This window comes from Geotrypetes seraphini, chromosome 4 (assembly GCF_902459505.1).
Source record: "Geotrypetes seraphini chromosome 4, aGeoSer1.1, whole genome shotgun sequence".
Classification (NCBI taxonomy): Eukaryota; Metazoa; Chordata; class Amphibia; order Gymnophiona; family Dermophiidae; genus Geotrypetes; species Geotrypetes seraphini.
The window spans coordinates 212,990,913-213,016,734 of NC_047087.1; the positions used below are offsets into that span (position 1 = coordinate 212,990,913).

The following is a 25,822-nucleotide window of genomic DNA, read 5'->3' on the forward strand; positions in this document are numbered from 1 at the left end:
CAACAAGCTCAGAATGGGTTAGTCTGACACCTCTCCCTCCCTTATCCTCCCACTGCTGGTCTGACTGCTCTCCTTCCCTCATGCTCATCCTGCAGGTATGGCAGCTCTCCCTCTCCCCACCACAAGTGTGGCAGCTTTCCCTCCCACCCTACATCTAGCATCCTTTCTCCATACCAAGGGTCTGGTATCTCTCCCTCTCTTTCTCCTCTCACCAAGAACTCCTGACAGCTTTTTAAGATAGAGATAATAGCTTATGCTCTCTGTATTTTACTTCTGTTATAACATATAAAAACATTCATGGATTTCAATCCTTTAGAAATATGTGTTATACCTGCAACATGAGTACAATAGGCCATGTATGTGCCTTATTTACCTGTCCCCTTTGCTGTAATCCAGGGTGCAACAAGTTTTTAGTGGTTCATAGTTGTATTCACCCCAGCCTAGGAGTGGCATTGCAGACCAAATGGCAGAGAACGTCCAGAGAAATAACACCACTGATAAGGATGTACTCCACTGCAGCTTACTTCCTATAAATTAAAAAAAGAAGGAACTGCAAAACTCAATTAATGAGAGAAATAAAGGCTGGCTGATATTTTTATAGAAAAATTTGGCAGAAGCAAAACAAGTATGTATGTGTGTGAATTGATTTATTCTGATGCCTTTATATATCTCCAGCGAGGAAACCATTGATTTCAGAGTTCTTTTGTGCTCTAATGATGGCACTTTCTTTGTGATTTACTCCTCTCCTCATGCAAGTCTGCAATTGTAGATAAATTATCATATTTTGTATCTTGCAATTCTCAAAAGAAAACAGGACAAAAGAGACTAGGAGTACCTAGGTTTTGTAAAGCAGAAGCCCTTAATCTGTGTCAATCAGTAAATCACACTATTGTACCACATCTCATGAAACTATCTTACAATATTATTACAGACGGGAAGCTGTTTTCTGTGTTGTTTGTGGGAATTTTCATTTCATTTGGAATTTTCTGGGAATTTGATCATTTTGTCTGTTTCCAATGAGCGTACAAACTCTCTCTGAAACAGTGTGCCCTGATGCTATAACCTTAGCGCCTATATGCACAAGTACCATTTGCATGCTAAAATATTAGCTTTCTAGCATGTGTGCATGAGACTGTTATAGGTACATGCGCCTTATATGGGACTGGGATTTGATATACTGCTTGGACAAGGTGTATTAAGTGGTTTACAAGCAAGTACTCAAGCATTTTCCCTATCAGTCTCAGAGAGCTCTCAGCCTATCTAATGTGCCTGGGGCAGTGAAGAATTAAGTGACTTGCCTAGGATCATAAGGAGCAGCACAGGGTTTGAACCCACAACCTCAGGATGCTGAGGCTGTAGCTTTAACCACTGCACCACACTCCCTTTTATTTTAACATGCATTTATGCATGGGTTTTATAAACATATAGAAACATGATAGCAGATAAAGGCCAAATGGCCCATCCACAGTAACCATTATCTCTTCCTCTCTCTAAGAGATTCCATGTGCCTATCCCACGCTTTTTTGAATTTAGACACAGTCTTTGTCTCCACCACCTCTTCTGGGAGACTGTTCCATGCATCTGACACCCTTTCTGTAATAACTACACTATACCTCTCTCCCAGTGCATCCCAGGATGTACCAGGCAGGAGCAGGGCTGCCATTTTGAAGGGGCAGGCCCTGAGGCAGGAGAGAGTAGGCACTTTTCTTGCCAGTTTTTGAATCTAAGACGGGGATGTTGGGGCTATATGACCAAGTTGGGGGTGGGAAGTCAGGTCCTTGAGCTGGGGAGGGGGGGGCAGTTCAGCCTACTAGACCACCAGGTTTTTTTTTTTCAGGACTCAGCAGCAGGGGGGAATTGGGGGAATTTTGGAGGCATATTGGAGGGTTCAAGGGTGACAGGGAGGATCAGGTCTGCCACCGGACCACCAGGACCATTCTTGGAGGGGTCACAGGAGGACTCAGTCATGGTAATGGTAGAGGGCTCAGTGGCAGTGGGGATTGAAATTCCCTGAACACACACTCAAAAGTTGTGCCAACCTCAAAGTTCTTGTGGGCCTGTCCCAGGAAATTCTGACTCTTCAGTGACAGATGCTCAAAACCAACATCATACATATAATTTCCATTCTGTTAGTGTTGAGCATCTGTTGTTAAAATTAGGCCAGTGTTTTTCTGGTGCTGTAGTTTTAGCATTTGCCCTTCAGTGTCTGACCCAGGAGTTTAACCAGTGTTGGGACTCCACCCTTCCAAAGAGTTTTCTGCCCCCTAGTGATGAGAATCAGGGATTCCCTAGCCTCTGCTACTTCTGTGCTGCTAGGCAACACCTTCTCTTTGTTGATCCAGTCAGCTCTTGTTCTCCACCAGTAGAACAGAATACTAGAGTATTCTTTGGTCTGTCGTTCTCTCTCTTCTGTATCTCATTTTACCTAGGGGAGTGAATTTTCCCCCATAGCAGGGGTAATACTTTTCTATGGGTCTTCTGTCATTCTCTTAAGAAATCCATAGTATTTTCTCTTGCATGGATGGCAGCCCCTGGCATGCCCATCACAATACGCCACCTTTCTGGCTGAATGAATTGCCCAAAGCAGTGTACAATATAAAAATGCTATAAATTACAACAATACAAAACAAAACAAAAAATAAACCAAATCAAATAAACAAACCCACAAACATAAAATCTTAAGAAAAGCCATGTTGAGTCAGACCAAAGTCCATCGAAGCTAGTCTGGAATGAAAATACCTAGAATATCCTAAACAGTAGTTCTAATTTCTCATAGCTCATTTCAACAGATTATAAGTGATTGTGGCAGGTCTACCTAGTTAATAATTTATGCATTTCTGCTTCAGTAACTTATCTAAATCTCTTGTGAATCCTGTTATATTACGGCTGCTTTTACAAAGCCATGCCAGTGATTCCCACATGGCAAAAGTGATGAAGCCCATTTAAGTCCCTTCATTGCATTTGCCGCACAGGAATCACTTATATAGAAATGGGTGAACGTGCAATAAATCAACAGCAGAGTGATAAAGAGAATCTGTTGCAACAAAATAAATCACTCTAAGTAATATTTGTAAACGAGCTGTATAAATGGTGTAAAACAAAATTTTTGATATGCTCAGAATCATGGGGGTGGTAACTGGGTAGACCCCCAACATTGCCACCTCACCGCCCAATCATCGCATATGAAACAGTGAACAATGACTTTATATTATAATTTTATAAAAAATGCCAGAACGGCTCAAGGTCTTAAGTGGTGTACGTCAAATCATTTAGGGAACTTAGCAAACTTATCTTTTTAGCTTGCAGGTTCCACGTGCAAGACTGCAAGTAGTTTTTCAGCTGAACCTACCTATGACGCCCACCATATGAAAACTCTTTCGAAAACACTTTATACTTTTTCGTTGATTCCCTGAGGCAGGAACAAAACGTGGCACGTGGAACCTGCAAGCTAAAAAGATACGTTTGCTAAGTTCCCTAAATGATTTGACGTACACCATTTAAGACCTTGAGCCGTTCTGGCATTTTTTATAAAATTATAATATAAAGTCATTGTTCATTGTTTCATATGCGATGATTGGGCAGTGAGGTGGCAATGTTGGGGTCTACCTTGTTACCACCCCCATGATTCTGAGCATATCAAAAATTTTGTTTTACACCAACATGCACAGGAATCACTAGCCCAGTTTTGTAAAAGGAGCCCTTAGCTCCTTTGACCACATTCTTAGGCATCATATTCCACAACTTAATTGTGCATTACATAAAAATGGACTTTTACTGATTTGTTTCCAATTTACTGGTTGTTAATCTCACAGAGCATCCTTTTGTTTTAGAGAGCAGTTGGAGATGCAGGCAAAATTGAGATCATGCACTTGCTAGCTCCCCTCTTCATGCTCCTAGTCTCCTTCCTTGACACCCCCTTAGATTTTCCCTCATTCCTAACTGTAGCTACCCATCCCCATTGACTACAAATACACTCAGCTACCTCCCATTTTCTTATTCCTGTTTTAACCTTCTTAGACCTACCTATGATCCAGACCCTTCTTTCCTATCTGCCTTCCTTCCCCTCCCCCAAACCCTATCCCCAGCTAAGTGCCAGGCTGCTGCTCATTTGTGCTTCTGACTTTCCTATGCAGTAAGGTCAATTTCTTTAGTGTTATTTGAAAGGTTACTCAGCCATTCCATCCCACTCATAATTTTATAAACCTCTATCATAGCCCATTCCAGTCTTTTCTCTATACTGAAGAGCCTTAGAGGGGGGAAGTTATTAATAGGGGCTTCTGATAAGTTGGGTTATTTTAAAGACAGGGTTCCATTTTAAGTAATGACCCATTTTATATAATGAGACCCTGTGCTAAATAACCCAATTGTGATCAAATAACCTGACTCAACAGTAGCTCACATTGATAACTTACTCCCTTAATTTATTTAGCCTATTTTTGTAAATGGGGGGGGGGGGGGCAACTTCTTTGTACCCTTTATCATTTTTGTGGCTGTTCTTCAAACTTTTTCTACCTTTCCTACTTTGAGCTTGAGAAAACATAACTGCACATACTGTAATCTCAAAGTATGGCAACACCATGGATCTTACAGAGGCATAAATAGGAATTCTATGTTTCTCTGTTTCTAATATCACTTATAACTTACTCAAGTTGTCACCCCAGATGTTTACAGGCCAGGAGAATATGCACTACTGATGCAGATTTTAAAAGGGAAGCTAAGATATTACAACAAAAATTTTTATTTGAGGGCTAGGCATGTCAATTGGGGTCTTTTATTGGGAAAGAGAAATAAGGAAGTTTCATCGAATCAAGTGTGTGTTCTCTCCCGTTCAACTCATAAGAACATAAGAATCACCACTGCTGGGTTAGACCAGTGGTCCATCATGCCCAGCAGTCCGCTCACGCGGAAGCCCTCTGGTCAGCACCCTAACCGAGACTAGCCCTAACAGCACATGTTTTTGTTCAGCAGGAACTTGTCTAACTTTGTCTTGAATCCCTTGAAGGTGTTTTCCCCTATAACAGCCTCCGGAAGAGCGTTCCAGCTTTCTACCACTCTCTGGGTGAAGAAGAACTTCCTTACGTTTGAATGGAATCTATCCCCTTTCAACTTTAGAGAGTGCCCTCTCATTCTTCCTACCTTGGAGAGGGTGAACAACCTGTCCTTATCTACTAACTCAATCTTTTGTGGTTGCTTAAAGCATACATACCCATTGGCATGTCCTCCAACTTCACTCGGTGTTTCAAGAAAACCTCTGCATTGTCTTTTCATGAGGAAAAAACCTCTCTGAGCATTTGGTCACCTCTGACTTTCAACCCAGGCCCCCATATCGGCTGGACAAAGGCTTTCATTCTCCATGTGGCCGCTGTATGACACTTCTAATGTGGGTGGACAATGGGTCCATCCCACTACGGGGCACATCTACTTTTTAAAATCTCTCACCTCATGTGAGTCAAGTTAGGTGGTATATGTAATTTCATGCCCATGTGGTCTGATTTACATTGGATGTATATCCAGGGCTGTAAAAACTAGACTAATTGAACATCGTAGTTGCCTCAAGATTGAGAAACAATCTTCTCCTATGGTCTCCCACAATATTCGATACAATCATGATTTTTCTCATCTTAAATGGTGTGTTTTAGAACAAATACCTACCACCTTTCAGGGTGATAAAAGCACTTTCCTTCTAAGGAGGGAAAATTATTGGATCTTTCATCTCAAAGCATATTCCCCTTGGGTTTGGATGAGAATGTGGATATTTTTCAGCTTAATATCTTTTTGTATTTGCTCATATGGATCTCTCTACAGTCCCCCTTTTGGGTTTATTCAGCATTTTGCTTTTTGATTTGTGTTTTGCTTCGGCATTACTACTTTTTTGTTTTTGGCATTTAAAATTCTTTCTTTTGCCGCTTTTTAATGCTGTATCTCGACATCATCTGTCACCTCCTGACGCTTTTTGAGTGCGTTGGTTTTGCGGGGCTCCAGGGCATTTAAAATATCCTGGACGTCATTTCTCTTTTGCATTCCAGTAGTAGTTGATTGCGCTACGCTTGGGCAGGTCATTTTTTCAGCATTTACTGCCTTTTTGTCTGCAAGCACTTGTTGTTATTTGTCCCCGCTCCTGATGAAGGCACCTAAACAGAGCTCTGTCGAGGGGTGACAGAAACCCGATGGGATTTCGCCAAGCTGGCGTCATACATCTAACAGAACTGAACTCAGCTAAGTTATCCATATTTACAGTTTTTACATTCTCAAGATTACTTTATGATTTTTCAAAGTTTTTTGATGCAATGTTAGTTTGGGGTGTTTAAAGTGCTCCACTTTTTCCTCCCGCTTTGAATTTTTAAGCGTGTGGTTTGTTCCTTACAGTTTTTGCACTTATATTAGAAATTACCGAAAACACTTAGGCCCTCTTCTATCAAACTGCAATATCAGGTTTTTTTGCGCGGGGAGCCGCGCTGAATGTCCCACACTGATCCTGATGCTCACTGAGTTCCTATGAGCGTCAGGAGCAGCGTGGGCCATTAAGCGCGGCTCCCCGTGCTAAAAAACTGCTATCTCAGTTTGATAGAAGAGGGCCCTAATGAGCTTATATAGACTTTCAGTCTGGTGCTTGTCACCAAATAGCTCTTGCCCGGGGCAAAGTCAAAACACATGGTAGATTGCCCGTACTGAGGTGTTATTATTTAATATTTGCTTTCATGTCCACATGCTGATATTGTTCTCAGCGGGAGTTAAAAGTTATTGCCAATTCTTTTGGTTATTTTCTCAGTATTACTCGCATTTACACTTTGGTTCCTTTTGTAGTATCTTTTTTAGAGGATATGTCTGGGCTTCCGGAAGGCTTTTCAAAACCCAGTACTTTGTCCGGGTTTTGAAAAGCTTCCAGCTCAGAACCACATTTGGAGGGCATGGTGACATCACGTGCATGTGTAAAATGAGGCTCCATCCATTTTTACATTTCAAAGTAAACATTTAAAAGATAGGTAACAATCCTCTGAAATCAATTAATTTTGTCAAACACCTCTGCCCACTCCCTAGAAGCTTCCCATATATTTTGGACTCACATTTCATAAGAGCATAAGAATAACCTTACTGGGTCAGACCAATGGTCCATCTACCCCAGTATCCCATCATCTCGGTGGCCAATCCAGGTCACTAGTACCTGGAAAAAACCCAAATAGTAGCAACATTTTATGCTACCGATCTAAGGTAAACAGTGGCATCCCCCATGTCTGTTTCAATAGCAGACTATGGACTTTTCCTCCAGGAACTTATTGAACCCTTTTTAAAAATCAGCTACATTAACCACTCTTAACACATCCTCTGGCAATGTGTTAACATAAGAACATAAGCAATGCCTCCGCTGGGTCAGACCTGAGGTCCATCGTGCCCAGCGGTCTGCTCACGCGGCGGCCCAACAGGTCCATGACCTGTGTAGTAATCCTCTATCTATACCCCTCTATCCCCTTTAACAGCAGGAAATTGTCCAATCCTTTCTTAAACCCCAGTAATGTAATCTGCCCTATTATGTCCTCTGGAAGCACATTCCAGGTGTCCACCATATGTTGGGTAAAGAAGAACTTCCTGGCATTTGTATTGAATCTGTCCCCTTTCAACTTTTCCGAATGCCCTCTTGTTCTTTTATTATTCGAAAGTTTGAAGAATCTGTCCCTCTCTACTCTCTCTATGCCCTTCATGATCTTGTAAGTCTCTATCATATCCCCTCTAAGTCTCCTCTTCTCCAGGGAAAAGAGACCGAGTTTCTCCAATCTCTCAGCGAATGAAAGGATTTCCATCCATTTTATCAGACGTGTCGCTCTCCTCTGAACCCTCTCGAGTAACGCCATTTCCTTCTTAAGAATTCTCTGAGCAAAAAAAAAAAATATTGCCTCCTATTGATGACCTCTTAAGACAGTTAGCTTTGACAATGTGCTAGTCAGTGCTGTAACAAGGTATGTGCAGGCGGTGAGGTTGCAAAGGGCGCAAGAGAGGTGGGGGGGCGCTAAAACTGGGCATAGACTGCAGCACAGAATGTCTCCCTTCTGTCCCTTCCCCCTAGCACACAGTGCAGTCTCTGTCTACCCCTTTCTTGCCCCTTCCCTCCCAGGGTCTCCCTCTCTTTGAGACATCCATTTGGGGGCAAGGGACCATGCTCTTCAGTGCTCCGTGAAGCCTCCTGCTCAGGCGTTTTCCAGGCATTAATGGGTTACACTTCCGTTTCCTGTTGCTGTGTAGCCAGGACCCGGCAGCCTGGCCATGCTTGAGCGGGAGGCTCTGCGGAGCATTGCTGTGCTTGCAAGGCATAGTCTTTTGCCTGAAGATGAGGGGTTTGGAGTAGAGAGTTGCGCGGGGACAGAAATCCCACCCGTCTCCACCTGTCCCCGTCAAAGTCCCACCCGTCCCCACCTGTCCCCGCGAGGAATCCCACCCGTCCCAGTGAGGAATCCCTCCGTCCCCACCCGTCCCCGCGAGGAATCCCCTCCGTCCCCACCCGTCCCCGCGAGGAATCCCCTCCGTCCCCGCCCATCCCTATAAACTTCAGAAATAGTTATTTCATTTAATTATGCTACTGAATTAAAGGCTCTGGTAGAAACCCATTTACAAATAAGCAAAAAGACTTTATTAATTTGAAAATATTAATTGGGAAGAATACATACTTTGTAAACGGGTTTCTACCAGAGCCTCTAAAGTTTATAAATTTTTATCAACACAACTAATATACTACTTTATCCTGAAGCAAAAAAAAAAAAAAAAGAAATAGAATTCTTTTCCTACCTTTGTTGCCTGGTTTCTGCTTTCCTCATGTTCTCATTCAGTTCCTTCCATCCACTGTCTCTCTTCCTTCTGCATCTTCCATTTGCTCTGTTACTGTGCCTCTCCCTTTCTTCCCCCTTCCAAATTGGTCTGGCACCCATCTTCTTCTCTCCGCTCCCCCCATAGTCTGGCATCTGTCTTCTTCCCTGCCAGCGTCTTCTCCCTACTCTCTCTTCCTCATTTCCTTTCAGTGTCCTTCTCCCCCCCCATCTTCCCCATGTCCTTTCAGCGTCCTTCTCCCTCTCTGTCTTCCCCATGGCCTTTCAGCGTCCTTCTCCACCCCTTTGTATTCCCCGATGTGCTTTCAGCATCCTTCTCCCTCCTCTGTCTTCAAGTGCTTTCAGAGTCCTTCCCCCTCTTCCTGTCTTCACCATGGCCTTTCAGCGTCCTTCTCCCCCCCCCTTCTCTACCGTCCCGGGTGCAGCACAGCCGGCCAGGTCCCCTTACTTTTGTGGCACTTCCCCGACCAACCGACAACAGCCCCGGTCTGACAAACCTCCCTGCCCTTAACCGCGAATCTAAATTACCTTCTTACAGCTGCTGTAAGAAGGTAATTTAGATTCGCGGCTACAGGGCAGGGAGGATTGTCGGACCCGGGCTGTTATCGGTCGGTCGGGGAAGTGCCACAAAAGTAAGGGGACCTGGCCGGCTGTGCTGCAACCGGGGCGGGGCGGACCGCCCCCCTCCCTTGGTAGCCACTCGAACCGTGAGGCTACTCTCCTTCTCCTTACCTGCCCTGCCTGCAGCACAGAGCCGAACGGAAGTCTTCCCGACGTCAGCGCTGACGTCGGAGGGAGGGAGGGCTTTGTTTAAGCTTTGTTTAAGCCCTCCCTCCCCTCCGACGTCAGCGCTGACGTCGGGAAGACTTCCGTTCGGCTCTGTGCTGCAAGCAGAGAAGGTAGGGAGAAGAAGAGCCGCGCGACTGAGTACATCCAGCCCCGCAGGAGCCCCGCGACCCTCGGAGGCGTCCCCATGGGATCCCCGCGACCCTAGGGGGCATCCCCACGGGATCCCCATGACCCTAGGGGCGTCCCCACGGGATCCCCGTGACCCGAAGGGGGAACCCGCGGGATGCCCGCGGGTCCCGCGGGATTCCCGTCGTCCCCGTTGCCGTGCCGCTCTCTAGTTTGGAGAGGGGTGGATTCTGGAGGGGGGGAGGGATGGGTTGGAGACGCTGCATTGCATGTTTGGGTAAGGCAGAAGAGAAGTAGGGAGGCACTCTGCACGGGGGGGGGGGGGGGAGTGCCATGTGTGCGATTGCACAGGGCACAGTTAGGGCTTGCTGTGGCCCTGGTGTTAGTATTTGGACCTATTAGGTATTTAGACTTGGTTCTTTAGGATATCAATAGTGCATAACAAAATAATATACACAATATAATGAATTACATTATGTAACTAAACAAAGCAGTTTAGAAAACTAAAGATAATTGGAACAGGAGGCACTTATTTCTGAGCCCTACTCTTTGTCGTAAGAAGGACCTCATAAGCATTGTAGCCTTTAAAATTGTGTGAAGTGCTGTTCACATTGATACATTTACAGAGAATTGGATTCTGAATGAGTGAAGCACTCTGGGATCCTGCCTAATCAATTTCTTCACTGGTTTGTTCTTATGTAGTGTAATGTTTTTCCAGTGATTGCATTATGTACTTTGTACTATAAATATCATTCTCATGTCACTGACTACTTTTTGTATTGATTTTTTTTTGTTGTTGCTTATATTTGTGCGTATGCTTTCAATATTGTAATAAAAGGGAAAGGGAAAAGGATTACAGATGGTGGCTTCAGTGAAGGCTGAATTGCTTTTTCTTACCTTGCATTGTCTTTTCCGCAGTCAAGTATCTTATGAAAAGACAACTATACAAAGATCAGATTGAAAACAATGCAGTCCTGATCCTTGAGCAATGCTGCCTAAACTTATGACTATTTTTAGTTTATGTTGAACTGATTCTTTTTCAAGGGGGACAAAGTTGTTTATGTATATTGATCAAAAGTTTAGACAGCAGCATCTTTTCCAAATGTGGTTTTTTTTAATGTTTTACAGCTTTTATATGAGTCATTGTTTATTGCTGTGACTTCTATCTGAAGTCGCAAAGCTGTCAGAACAATGTCGGTGAGAATCTGTGGAGATAATAGTATTAAGAGTTGTAAAGTAGAAAGACTTTAATAATTTGAAGTCAACCTGGTTAGAGTTAGATGTCATTTTTGGGTTTACCCTGATCTGTGTAAATTAGTGTGGGTTTTTTTTATAGATTACAACAGATCTAGAGAAAATCTCATGGATATGGATATCCCAAATCCCATTTATTTCCAACCTTATCTGATGCCTTCATCCCTTCTTTTGTCACACTGATTCCTCATTAACTATGTCAAAGCTGCTATGTCTTGCTCTCTTCAATCATACTAGCTAAACGTAATACATTTCTCTGATACTGAGTCTTTGCACTGCCCCGTCTAAGTGAGGGAGACTAAAATGACGAGGCAGGGATAACGATGAGCATAAGGAGATGCTGGGGCCGCACCGAAAAGAGCGGCAGGCAGCAGAAGCAGCGGCGGGGACTTAAAGCACAGCTCCGCCCCTCCCCCGATCCAGCAGGGGCTAACGATTAAGCACGAGGTGACGCTGGGGCCGCACCGAAACCAGCGGCAGACAGCAGAATCAGTAGCAGGGACTTAATGAGCACAGCTCCGCTCCTCCCCCGATCCAGCAGGGGATAACGGTGAGCACAAGGAGATGCCGGGGCCACACCGAAACCAGCAGCAGGCAGCAGAAGCAGTGGCAGAGACTTAAGAGCACAGCTCCGCCCCTCCCCCGATCCAGCAGGGTTCTATACCATACTAGATATTGGATCTGAGAATGGTGGCAGTTGACCATTTAATGCAGCTGATGCACCGAGATGATAGTGGCGGTTGTCTGGCTGTTGCAGAGATCATCTGATCCAAATGACATACCTGCATTTTAGCATTGCATTGACTCTGATCTAAATGACTAGCCTGTATTTTGGCACTCATTACTACTTCCTGGGAAACCTAATGGCTGAAATATTGTGTGTTGGCTTGGCTGCATACGTCAGGGCTCAAGGAGCATACCAGCTTTCGCTCCTTGGCATATCTTCTTTATGAACTTCTAACATCAGATCCTATTGTCTGACTGGAATTTACTTTATTTCATTTATTTTATTTTTATTTATTGTTTTCTCAGGTACTTTAGCTAGATTATGAGCCTTCGGGACAGCTAGGGAAATCCAAAGTACCATTTTTATTTATTTTATTTTAATGTATTTTTAATCTGTCTTCATTGTAAACCGCTTTGAACCTCACGGTATAGCGGTATATAAGAAATCAAATCAAATCAAATACTTTATATATTTACTGTTTTATTATTGGGTCTTTTTTTTCTGTTGTTTTTTGTTTTGTCCCATTGATGTGGACTTGAAATAATGTATGATTTACTTATTGTAATGTGATCATTATGATATGAAAATTGCTCTGCTTATACTTTGTTGAAACAGAATTATAAATAAAGAATTTTCTAAAAGAAGCATCAATTGAATGTTGGTGGATCAATTAAGAACATAAGAACATAAGCAGGGTTTGATATTATCCATAGAAAGGAAGAGAGGAATTGGGCAGGATTTAGCAGTATCACAGAGTAAGAGGGGCTAATGAGCAGGAAGGAAGGGGAGGAATGGAGAGATGCTTAAAACTAGTAAGTCCACTGGAGAGATGGAAAGGGATATCTGCTGCTTTGGTGAGTGGAAAGAGTCGGGAGACAGACTCAAATTGGTGCCAAGAGGAGGATGAGATAGTATATGGAGTAGAATGAGGTAATCAATGGACTGATCAACTCTGTCCCACCCAGCATCAGCAACTAGGTAGCTTGGGAAATAGGTATAGAGGTTGATTTGCTTGACTCCTCCCCCTGACCCCCCCACCCCCGCTCCAAGCAAAATGGTGTTCTTCTTCTCCTGGAACAGAGAGATCTAGGATAGGGTGAATAAAAAGTATTGATTTGGGATAAAGAAGGGAACGTTTTATGAGGTTTGTTGGGCTGGTTTGATGGACCTTCAGAATTTATAAGAATTTATTTTGCAGATTTCTAATATAAAACTTGGAACTAACTCTGAAATTTTCTGCCTATAGACCATGCTCTAGTAGAGGGAATTTATACAACCAATGAATACATTTATTGGTTTTGATGGGTAGAAATTGGATTTTCTTTAGCCTATTTTCTCCTTAGCATCAACTGATTATTTCATTTTTATGTAGACCAGTAAAATCCCCACTTAATCAGTGGCCAATTCCATTGGAAACTGGAATCTCTGAACTGAAATATGATATAATAGGGTAACTGGAGTGAAAATCTCTACAGAAATGCAGTAATGTTCCGGTGTCAAAGTGCGGATGTCAGTGCAAGTCTACTGAGATGTTGGAAGGCTAAAATGAAGGAAAACTAATGCAAGTCTATAGACATCACATTACACTGTCAAGGATGCAGTATCAATTTAGGATTTTCTATGATCCCAAAAAACCCAAAGGAAATTAAACCTAAATTAAATTATAGGCTGAAGCATAAATAAGAAAAAGGACATTTTTGAACTCAAACAGCTGTGGCACTTCTATTTATGAAAATATCCTTCAGAAGTGGATGATAGCTGCCACTGAGAAATACATGTCTCTTTTTGGTGAGTAAACAGTATTGATACATTATATTGTGTGAATAATACAGATGCCAGACACTATGAATTTTTCTGAAGAATCTGATAGTTAAGCCACATAAGTGTCACATTTATTGATTCCTCCACACATTGTGTACTAAAATTGTTTCTTATATATACAGCCCATACTGCCCAATATTAGAAGTGATTTGAGCAGGCAGGAGAGGCTGTGGCTCATTTAACTCGCTCCTGGCCACCTAACCACCAATATTTAGTGGCACTTAACTGAACAGTGGCACTGAATATTGTTTCTGATGAGCCACAAAAACTGGGCAAATCTGGACAGGTATAGGGGAGTAGCTGGCGGTTATATGGGTTCTGCTAACCCAGTTAGGGCTTTTCTTAATAGGCTGGGTTAGTTATGTGGGTTCTGATATTGAATTTCGGCCCTGCATAACTCTCAAAACACTATTTTAATCCATCTGAACCCCCCCTCCCAAAGAGCCCCCTCCTACCACTCCACATCCAGCTCATGACCTTAAGATTCTGCCTTCCTCTTACTCCTCCCCTGGAATGGTCCCCACAACCATTGTGGTCTTGATAGGCCCCACCCCCCAAGCCTACATCTGATCCTTGGTGGTCTGTGGGGGGATCAATGGGGGCAACAACACTGGACCACCAGGGATCAGGGATAGGCCTAAGGAAGTCTATTGAGACTGCAGAGTTGGGCAGTCATTCGAGGGGTGGTAAGGAGAGGGATTCTTCAGGGCACAGGCTGGGAGGAGGTGGACTCTTTCAATGAGCCAAAGGGGATTTGAAAGTTATATGGGTTCTGGCTGATATTCAGCTGGGACCCGCATAAGCTCTGACAGCTAGCTGTCCAACAATTAGCTCTGGATATTCAGTGTCTGTGCCCATATGTGGCCCAACACTCAATATCAAGGGCTAATGTAGCCTGTGACAGTCAGTATTTAAAGTTTTTTTAAACTACCCCCCCCCACCCCCACACTGAATATTGGCTGCAGAGGGGAAAACAGATATGCATATTTACATTTGTTCTGGAATAGGTATGATTTTATATAAATAGTTTAATTAAAGATTTTATATAAAGGGACAAGCCTCAGATTATGGTGTAAATCTTCCCATTCTGGGATTTCTTCAAGAGAAAGAAACCATCTTTTCTCTTACTTCTTATAATATCACCAGCTTGAACCCAGCCTCACTACCAAATTAATTAATTAATTACTTACTTTTACTTACACTACTAATTTTAATTCATAAATCTTGCTTTTAAATACTTTCCAATTTTATTTCATTCTTATTAAATTCATTCTTATTAAATAATCTAATATATAAAACTCTTCTCTCTATAATGCATCATGGTCTGGGATTCATAATTAGTTATTAGTCTACAGTCCTTTCTGACTTTTTAATGGTTTTTAATATATATATTTAATCAATAGATAGAAACATAGAAACATAGAAAGATGACGGCAGATAAGGGCTATAGCCCATCAAGTCTGCCCACTCTCTAGACCCACCCCTTGGAGTCAACTGACCCTTTTTAATTATACTGCCACTTTACTTTACCCTAGTGACCCTATTCCTATGCACTTTACCTGCTTCAGCCTGTGCTCTTTTCTGTACTCTGGCTCCTCCTAGTTATTTAAAATTTGTAATCAACATAAGACAGTACATATTGACCTATGCTAAGTGCCTGATTGCAAAGTTAGGTATACCTTTTACAAAATACTAGCTTTGTACTTAGCTTGGGCAATTCTATAAATGGCACCAGAAGCATTTTTTTGCATTGAGGGTGTTTTATTGATGTCAGGCAGTTAAAACTTAAAATCACAAGCCCTAAATATATAATATTGTATGCTTGGTTTTACTTTACTTTAAAGAAACTTCAGGGCTTAATCACATGTTCACCATACTGAAAAAAAATCATTACTACTTTGGACTGAGTGATGCCTAAGTAAGACACAAAACATATTCATAATAAAATGATGCTTGCGGGATTAAGGACTTACTGGTACAATACTGATTATACCGATCCCAAGCAATTGCTGCACATGAGCTAATGCTGGATAATGCAGTCAGAAATCCCTGAAATCCATGAATCTGGCATCCTTCGGCACCATAGGGCCAGTACCTATAAACAACAATTAAAAATCTGTAAGCAGTAATATAAAATTGTACCACTTGATATTCAGCACTATTACTCCTGGCCGGCTAAACTGGCTATTCACTAAAATTCCACGTGAGAAGGCCACTGAATGGTAGCACTTAGCAGCTAGTCGATTATGCCATGCAACTTAGCTGGCTATCACTGAAATTTAAAGCTCTGATTCTACATATGTCACATAAAAAAATCAGTGCCGTCTAGTGCGGCACTGTGATTTTATAAAAATTAGACACACTGTATAGAATGACACTTAGCGCTGTCTAAGAGGCTTTAGGCATCGCTAGGCATCCTAACTTTTAGGTACAGTGGGGCTCATAATCAAAACAAAAATACATCCAAAAACTGGCCTAAGTTGGTACTTGGTCGACCTAAAATACAGGTCATCCAAATGCCGATAATCGAAAGCGTTTTTTTGGACGTATTCAGAGATTTTTTAGGCCTCTGAATCCCACTGTGCACCCAGAGTTCAAAGGGCGGTTTCGGAGGAGTGGTTAGGGCAGGAGGTGGGCAGGATGTAGGCCGACCTAGACTAAGTCATCCTGCAGCGATAATCAAAAGTTTTACGATGTTGCCTGGACGGAACTTATACCTTGTATCTTAGATGAAGTCAAAACAGGTACAAGTACTGCATCGGATTGCCGCTGAGCTGATCGCAGCAAGGGATCTCCCTGCCACAATCAGTTTAGCGGCCCAAGTAACCTGTCCCACCCCCCTGCGAAGTCTACTGCAGTAGGGATGCCCAATCGCTCCTGCAGGACACCCCCCCACAAACCCCCCAAAACATTGCTGGGAAGAAATGACATTAGAAAGAGCACTGAAGCCAACGTGGGCAGCAAGTTCATCGCTGCTCGTGTCGAAGTTAAAAGATATGGGGAAGGGGCGTGGGCGTGCACTGCAGGGGGAGGAGTGGGAAGGGGAGGCGGAGAGGAGGAGTGGTGCCGGTGCCCCAAGGAAGACTGTGCCCAGGGCTGACCATTCCCCTCGCACCCCCTTACTACGTAATAATAATAATTTTATTTCTTGTATACCGCCCTGCCATTAGTTCTAGGCGGTTCACAACAGTTGATAAATACAATCATAGTAACATAGTAACATAGTAGATGACGGCAGATAAAGACCCGAATGGTCCATCCAGTCTGCCCAACCTGATTCAATTTAAATTTTTTAATTTTTTCTTCTTAGCTATTTCTGGGCAAGAATCCAAAGCTTTACCCTGTACTGTGCTTGGGTTCCAACTGCCGAAATCTCTGTTAAGATTTACTCCAGCCCATCTACACCCTCCCAGCCATTGAAGCCCTCCCCAGCCCATCCTCCACCAAACGGCCATATACAGACACAAACCGTGCAAGTCTGCCCAGTACTGGCCTTAGTTCAATATTTAATCTTATTTTTTGATTCTAGACCCTTTGTGTTCATCCCACGCTTCTTTGAACTCAGTCACAGTTTTACTCTCCACCACCTCTCTCGGGAGCGCATTCCAGGCATCCAACACCCTCTCCGTAAAGTAGAATTTCCTAACATTGCCCCTGAATCTACCACCCCTCAACCTCAAATTATGTCCTCTGGTTTTACCATTTTCCTTTCTCTGAAAAAGATTTTGTTCTACGTTAATACCCTTCAAGTATTTGAACGTCTGAATCATATCTCCCCTGTCTCTCCTTTCCTCTAGGGCAGGGGTGTCCAATGTCGGTCCTCGAGGGCCGCAATCCAGTCGGGTTTTCAGGATTTCCCCAATGAATATGCATGAGATCTATTTGCATGCACTGTTTTCAATGCATATTCATTGGGGAAATCCTGAAAACCCGACTGGATTGCGGCCCTCGAGGACCGACATTGGACACCCCTGCTCTAGGGTATACATATTCCATTATTTTTCCAACAACTGAAGTGAGGCTAACCGGCCTGTAGTTTCCTGCTTCATCCCTGTGACCACTTTTATGAATAGGGACCACATCCGCTCTCCTCCAATCCCCAGAAATCACTCCCATCTCCAGAGATTTGTTGAACAAGTCTTTAATAGGACTCGCCAGAACCTCTCTGAGCTCCCTTAGTATCCTGGGATGGATCCCGTCTGGTCCTATCGCTTTGTCCACTTTCAGTTTTTCAAGTTGCTCATAAACACCCTCCTCCGTGAACGGCGCAGAATCTACTCCATTTTCTCGTGTAACTTTGCTAGACAATCTCGGTCCTTCTCCAGAATTTTCTTCTGTGAACACAGAACAGAAGTATTTGTTTAGCACATTCGCTTTCTCCTCATCACTTTCTACATATTGGTTCCCAGCATCTTTTAGCCTAGCAATTCCATTTTTCATCTTCCTCCTTTCACTAATATATCTGAAAAAATTTTTGTCTCCCTTTTTTACATTTTTAGCCATTTGTTCTTCCGCTTGTGCTTTCGCCAGATGTATCTCTCTCTTGGCTTCTTTCAGTTTCACCCTGTAGTCCTTTCTGCTCTCCTCTTCTTGGGTTTTTTTATATTTCACGAACGCCAACTCTTTCGCCTTTATTTTCTCAGCCACTAGGTTGGAGAACCATATCGGCTTCCTTTTTCTCTTGTTTTTATTGATTTTCTTCACATAAAGGTCTGTAGCCATTTTTATCGCTCCTTTCAGCTTAGACCACTGTCTTTCCACTTCTCTTATGTCCTCCCATCCTAACATCGGATACACATTTCTATGGGCAGAATTATACATCATGGTTAAAATACAACTTAATTGATATGTGCATATCACAATCTTGTACTTTGAAACTCTTATTTACTATAAACAATTAATATGTTAAATAGTGCTCAGACCACAACCTATAGTGTTTAAGTGTAACAAACCACAACACAGGCTGCCATCAGACCATCAAAGCACTATTTTTGTCTGTACCACCAAATATTGTTCTAATAACCTCTTGCAAATAAAGTGCAATAACTTATCTTTTTATGGTGGTCAGTTCTCAACAGATGGTCACGAGACAGGCAGCCTGAGGTAATAAAGTGCTTCTGTGACTCATAAAAGACTTCTGGAAGCCGTGAAACACAAGTCCTGCCTCCGACTCGAGATTCGCGTAGTGCGTGCTTCCTCAGGAAGGAAATATCTTGAATCGGCCTCCATGAATGCACACATCCAAACCACTCTTAACAGAGCAAGCTAGTAGCTAGAGGAAATGTACCATGTACCACAAGGGGAAGACAAGAGAGACAATAAACAAAAGTCTGCAGAACGAGAAGGGGACAGAAAGAATAATGAATCACAAGGGAAAATAACAAGAAAACAAAAATATTGAGACTTAAATTGTATGTACACTAATTCAAGAAGCCTGAAGAACAAAATGGGAGAACTAGAAATCATGGCCAAAGATGAGAACCCAGACATCATAGCAATCCTGAAAACATGGTGGAACAAGGAAAACAAATGGGACACAGTACTGCCAGGGTATAAGCTCTACCTAAGAGACAGGACACATCAGAAAGGAGGAGGATTAGCACTTTACGTAAGGGATACCATTCAATCGACCGGAGTGGACGCAGCAACGACAAATGACCACCTGGAATCAATATGGGTTAAAAATACCAGGTATAAAGGGAACCGAGATAAAGATGGGACAGTACTACTGCCCACCTGGGCAAACAGAAGCAAAGGTTGAAAAACTGAGAGCCGAATTGAGGCAAGAATGTAAAAATGCAAACACCATAGTTAAGGGAGATTTCAACTATCCCGGGATAGACTGGAGCCATGGAGTTTCAAAATGTTCAAAGGAATCGGAGTTCCTATAGGCTGTATGGGACTGCTACTTGGAACAGCTTGTCAATGAACCAACGAGAGGGACTTAATCCTCAATGGGATGACTGGATTTAATCCTCAACAGGCTGAGAGGACCTGCCCAAAAAGTGGAAATAGTGGGACCATTAGGAAACAGTGATCACACCATGATCCAATTCAAAGTGGAAATAGGTATGCCAAAGGGAAGAACCATTGCAACAATGTTCAATTTCAGGAAAGGGAACTATGATGCCATGAGACAAATGGTTAAGAGAAAACTCAGGGACAGCTCCAGAAAGGCACAGACGGTGGAGCAAGCCTGGACCTTATTCAAGGACACGGTAAACAAAGCGCAAAACCGGTATATACCCAGATTTAGAAAAGGGTTCAGAAAGAATCAAGCAAAAGACCCAGCATGGTTAACCAATGAAGTTAAGTATGTGATAGGAGACAAGAAAAAATCTTTCAGGACGTGGAAAAAGGATAAAACCGAGGAAAATTGGAAAGACCACAGGAAGCATCAAAAAGAATGTCACCGTGTGGTCAGAACAGCAAAGAAAGAGTATGAAGAGAAACTTGCCAAGGAGGCACGGAATTTTAAACCATTTTTTTCGATATGTGAAAGGAAAACAACCGGCGAGGGAGGAGGTGGGACCCCTGGATGAGGGAGACAGGAAGGGAGTGGTAAAGGAGGAAAAGGAGGTGGCGGACAGATTAAACATGTTCTTCTCATCGGTCTTCACAAAAGAGGACACATCGAACTTGCTGGAACTGGAAAAATTCTTCAAGGGGGATCAAGAGGAAAAATCATTGTGCATGGAGGTAAGTCTCGAAGACGTATTCAAACAGATAGATAGACTAAAAACTGACAAATCTCTGGGCCCAGACGGAATCCACCTGAGAATACTAAAAGAGCTTAGTGATGAAATAGCGGAGTTACTACAGCAGATTTGCAACCTATCCTTGAAAACAGGGGTAATCCCGGAAGACTGGAGGATAGCGAATGTTACATCTATCTTCAAGAAAGGATCCAGAGGTGACCCAGGGAATTATAGACCGGTCAGCAGTTCCGGGGAAGATGACCGAATCATTAATCAAGGACAGTATCAATAAGCATATAGAAAAAAATAAGCTGATGAGAACAAGCCAGCATAGTTTCTGTAATGGAAGATCATGCCAAACGAACTTACTGCACTTCTTTGAGGGGATAAGCGAACAATTGGACAAAGGTGACCCCATATACATAGTATACCTGGACTTCCAGAAAGCCTTCGACAAGGTTCCTCACGTGTGTCTACTAAGGAAACTGTGGAACCACGGGGTTGAAGGGAACATACACAGATGGATCAGAAACTGGCTGGCGGACAGGAAACAGAGGGTAGGAGTAAAGGGACACTATTCTGACTGGAAAGGGGTCACGAGTGGCATCCCGCAAGGGTCAGTGCTGGGACCACTGCTGTTCAATATATTTATTAATGACCTGGAAACAGGGACGAAGTTATAAAATTTGTGGACGACACAAAACTCTCCGGTAAGGTTAGATCTGTTGAGGAATGTAAAGAGAACTTCAAAGGGACCTGAACAAACTGAGTGAGTGGGCAAATAAATGGCAGATGAGCTTCAATGTAGAGAAATGTAAAGTCATGCACATAGGGAAAGGAAACCCGATGTAAAACTACACGATGGGGGGATGATATTGGGGGAAGGCAACCTAGAAAAGGACTTGGGGGGTTTGGTGGATAAAACAATGAAACCGGCGGCACAATGTGCAGCGGCCTCAAAAAAAGCGAACAGAATGTTGGACATCCTAAAAAGGTATCACTACCAGAACCAAGGAGGTTATCCTCCCGCTGTATAGGGCGATGGTGCGACCGCATCTGGAGTACTGCGTTCAATACTGGTTGCCGTACCTTAAGAAGGATATGGCGATACTCGAGAAGGTCCAGAGAAGAGCAACAAAAATGATAAAGGGCATGGAAAACCTTTCATATGTTGAGAGGCTGGAAAAGCTGGAGCTCTTTTCCCTGGAAAAGCGGAGACTTAGAGGGGATATGATAAAAAAAACTTACAAGATCATGAAGGGTATAGAGAAGATAGAAAGGAACAGATTCTTCAGACTGGTGGGGGCAACAAAAACTAGAGGGCACTGAAAAAAATTGAAGGGAGACAGATTCAGAATAAATGCTAGGTAGTTCTTCTTCACTCAGAGGGTGATGGACACCTGGAATGCGCTTCCAGAAGAGGTGGTAGAGCAGAGTACAATTTTGGGTTTCAAAATGGGATTGGATGAGTTCCTGAAGGAAAAGAGGATTGAAGGGTACAATTAGAGGTTGTTGACCTGGGGGGCCACCGCAGGAGTGGACTGCTGGGCATGATGGACCTATGGTCTGACTCAGCAGAGGCGATGCTTATGTTCTTATGTAATTGTTTGTAGTAAATAAGAGTTTCAAAGTACAAGATTGTGATATGCACATAGCAATTTAGTATATTATCATCTAATATAATAAAATGGTAAGCCGCGCATGCGCACTTCCTAAGTGTGCGCCGGTTTTCCGTGAGCTGTAGCAACACATAGGAAGTGCGCATGCGCGGCTTACGATTCTTTGAAAGACGCGGCGGTGGCTACTCTCACGATCCCCGCCTGCGTTGGACTTCTGACGCAGGTGGGGATCATGAGAGGAGCCACCGCCGCGTCTTTCAACTAAAAAAACCCCAAAAAACCCAAGGCGGATGTCAGCCCGATGGCTGGAGTTCACCGCTGAGTCCGGTGAGGAGTGCTTCCCTCAACAGGAACCGTCGGGTCTAATTCAAATACTTCCAGCAGGTCGGGAGGGGGCGGAGCAGGCTCGCACGCCTGGCGGGGATCGGACAGGAACTAGACTCCCTGCAGGAGCCAGCCTGATGGCTGGAGATCACCGGACTGGACAGGGGGAGCAGGTAAGGAGGTGCTGCAGTACAGGAGGAGCAGGGAAGAGGTGATTCTGGACAGGGAGGGAGGTAACAGAAAGGGAGGCCTACTGCTGGATAGGGGAAGCAGGGAAGAGGTGCTGCTAGACGGGGGGGGGGGGAGGTAAAAGGAAGGGAGAAGGGCTCCTGCAAAGGAGAAGAGCTACTGCTGGATATGGGGAGCTGGAAATGGGGTGATGCTGAACAGGGGGAGATAAAAGGAGAAGGGCTACTGCTATATAGGGGGAGCAGGGAATGGGTGGGGGTACTGCTGGACAGGGAGGAGGTAAAATTAAGGGAGAAGGGCTGCTAGCACCCGTTAATGTAACGGGCTAAACAACTAGTGATTAAATATTATACTGTTCCCTACATTCAGTAAAATACAACTTAAACATACAAGTATTAATATTTCGATTAAAATACACTATTAGGCTACTCACTTTGTCTTCCTTCTCCCTCTTCTATCATTTGCCTTCTCTCCCTCATCTCCTTTTCTCCTCATCCACTCTTGGCCAGGAGAACCCAAATTGCAGCAATGCAGAAAAAAACATAAGACCCGGTCTAATTCCTACCCCCTCTTTTTTTCTTTTCTTTGGCCGTGCTTCTTTGGTTGCAGCGTGACCTCCCAATATGTTTCATTGTTTGCTCCCTGGGCCCAGTTCTTGACAGCACTGCTGCTATGGACAACCTAGGCATGTCTGAATGCTCAACAGGGCAATCTCTGGTTTTCGCAGTGCATCTCATGTGGAGCTCCATGCAATTGTACTTTGGGATTGATTAGCTTTACCACGTATCTTCCACCCTAGCACTAAGAAGGACCCCTGAGGAAGACTCTCTTGTCAAAATACGGATCGGTTGGGTCCAACGCTCCCAGCAGACTAGGTCCTTAAGAATTTTATGTGGATTGCTATGTTGATTTTTTAATTTTTAATAAAGTCTATTTCAGGAACATCGTCTCTCTGCAGTGTTTCTTTGGTTTCAACAGGGCAATCTACCACTAACCATCAAGTTTGTCCTCAGAGAAAATGCTTTAAAATGGTGCAGCACAAGAGATCTTTGTGTCTCCAGTTCAAAACTTCTCAAAGCTGTCCTAATGACCTCACAGCCATCAAGCTATAAACATGCCAACTAATATATTCAAATTGATGTCATTTATGTTCATTGTGGATGTCCTGAAAGTCTAACTAACGGTGGGATTATCGGGACAGATTTGAGAAGCTCTACAGTGGTCTCCATCAATTCAAAATGCAAGATAAATGTGCCATTTGAAAAAGTAAAGTATCACAGTCTAGTCCTAGAACACCAATGTCTGTTGTGTCGGGAGCAGCGTAGAGCATTCAGCACGCCAGCCTGTGCTAAAAACTTCCTTCTGTGGGTTTGTAAAAAGGGGGGTGGGTTAAGGGGAATATAGATGTTAAAAATAAATAAATAAATACAAATTGTGATGATCTTCCATTATTTATTAAAATAAATCAGGGACTTGTGGCTAAATCATAATGCTAGATGGGAGTCATGGTAAATTTCTTTTTCTGTGTCATCCTTGTCTTTCTTCTTTTTTTGTTAATTTGATAAACTACATGAACTGATCAAGCAACTTTTTTTTTTTTAAAAAAAAGCCAGTACTGTACCTCAGGAAGCTAGAAAAAGCCGCAATGAAGGCGTTGATGCAGATCCCAGTGTCAGCTACTGCAAGACTGAAAATGAGGAGGTTATTAGGAGTTCTGAGCTCTTTGATTTTGTAGAAAGAAAGGATCGTTAAGCCATTCAAAAGGAACCCAAGTAGAGCTGCAAAACAGCAAAATTCATCATGACATATGCTTTATAGAGCAGTTACAATACAAATATGCAAATGTGAAGTGCCATAGGACATCTCCCCAGCACGGAACAAAATGTACACAGTTTTTAGATTTAAGACAGCTTGACTGACACTAAATTCCAGCTTTTACATGAAAGGATGCTTTCAGTAGCAAGATAAAACAGACATTTTCACTCCTTTCATCCTTAGTCCTCTATGTTCTTTCTCGCTGAAGACACAATATACTGTATATGTCCATAGACTCCCCTTACATGAGTTCCTGAGTAGGAATTTCATACTTTCAAGGCTTTATTTTCAGAGGCATCATCATCAAATTAAATTAGGACTTGCTGCTACCTGCACATTTTTTGTGTTCCAAACCCCTAAGTACATATAAATTGAAGATCTATAGGTAGATAACAAGAGAACATTGCTCCAGCCTCTCAGACCAAGCAGAGAAACTCATCTGTTTTATTAAGTGAGTGGAAGTCATTCTCCACAACTCCACTGTGGAATGAGTACTTTAAGAATGAAGCCTCGCTCTTTTCCAAATCTGTGGCACAGGTGGAACTTTTGCCATTTCCACAGCTCTAGCAGCATAAATTCATTTCTACAGATTATGCAAGTTTCTCCTTGCTCCAGATCAACAACAGCGTTTCCCACCTGCGCCATCACTTGTCCACACGGGGAGAGACAGACCTAAACTGCATGATGGCAGAGGAAAATATATTCATTTCTCTTAATAGGAATTATAATAAACCCAAAATTTGGTTAGTTACCTCATTAGTCTAGAAGTCTGAAGCAAAGAAATATGTGGCAAAATGAACAAATTTGCCACATCTCAATTCCCTGTGTTTCCAAAGATAGTATCTCCCTCAGGAATATTACCAGAGTCCACAATATCGTTTTCTAAGCACTGAAATTGCTACAGAAGCTGATCTGCCTTATTGCACATAGCCAGCATAAATGCATGTTTGCTTTTTTATTTTTGGAAAAAAAAAAAAATGACGGTGCCTTTTTATCGTGTTTGCTGAGAAGCTATAACGATGATGTGGGGGATGAGACCCGAATCCCTACCTTCTGCGAGCAAAACAGTGCCAAGACCAAACACTTCTATCTCAGTGAAGCCCTCGGGCAGAGGGTGCGATGTTGCCATATTTGCCACCTTAAATCAGGATCAGTCTGCATGTAACAGCAGTTTCTAGCTTAGCATTTTCCTCTAAGTCTCCCCTTCAGGGAGTCTGAGAGCGTCCACTTAAAGAGCCAGTTCACGTGCAGAGGCTTGCGAGTTATGTAAAAAGCTTTATAGGATTTGATATAAAACACAGAAATCCAACAAAGAATTCACTTATAATGAGAATAAAAGCAGACCCCCCTCTCTCCCCCCCCCCAGAAAGGCTCCCCTCCCCATTCTTCTGGTTAATCGTATTGGCATGTGAAAGCAAATGAAACACATTCAGGGCAATCACAACAAGGTCTTTGTAAGACAAAATCACGAACTTTTGCTTAATTCTGTAACGCTGAAAAAAAGAATTCAAAAGGACTCTGAATGAAAGGAATGCCACTATTCCACTAAATACTTGGAAAGGGACCACCCTAAACAGACAACATTTTTGTTTTAATAGGATGCTCAATTGCTAGTATATTTTGTAACTGAGCTTGTGTAATAGATTG

The 25,822-nt window shown here is 43.0% G+C and overlaps 1 protein-coding gene across 1 annotated transcript in view; it reads right to left on the reverse strand.

Moving 5' to 3' along the window:
* Positions 1-25,360, reverse strand: part of RGR (retinal G protein coupled receptor) — a 48,735-nt gene extending 23,375 nt beyond the window's left edge. Inside the window, exons 1-4 of the mRNA XM_033943811.1 lie at positions 25,226-25,360; positions 23,982-24,138; positions 15,504-15,625; positions 374-527 (exon numbers count right to left, since the gene is read on the reverse strand). Of these exons, the coding sequence (XP_033799702.1) occupies positions 374-527; positions 15,504-15,625; positions 23,982-24,138; positions 25,226-25,304 (512 nt within the window). The 5' untranslated portion in view covers positions 25,305-25,360. The remainder of the gene's footprint in view (positions 1-373; positions 528-15,503; positions 15,626-23,981; positions 24,139-25,225) is intronic.
* Positions 25,361-25,822: the final 462 nt, after the last annotated feature.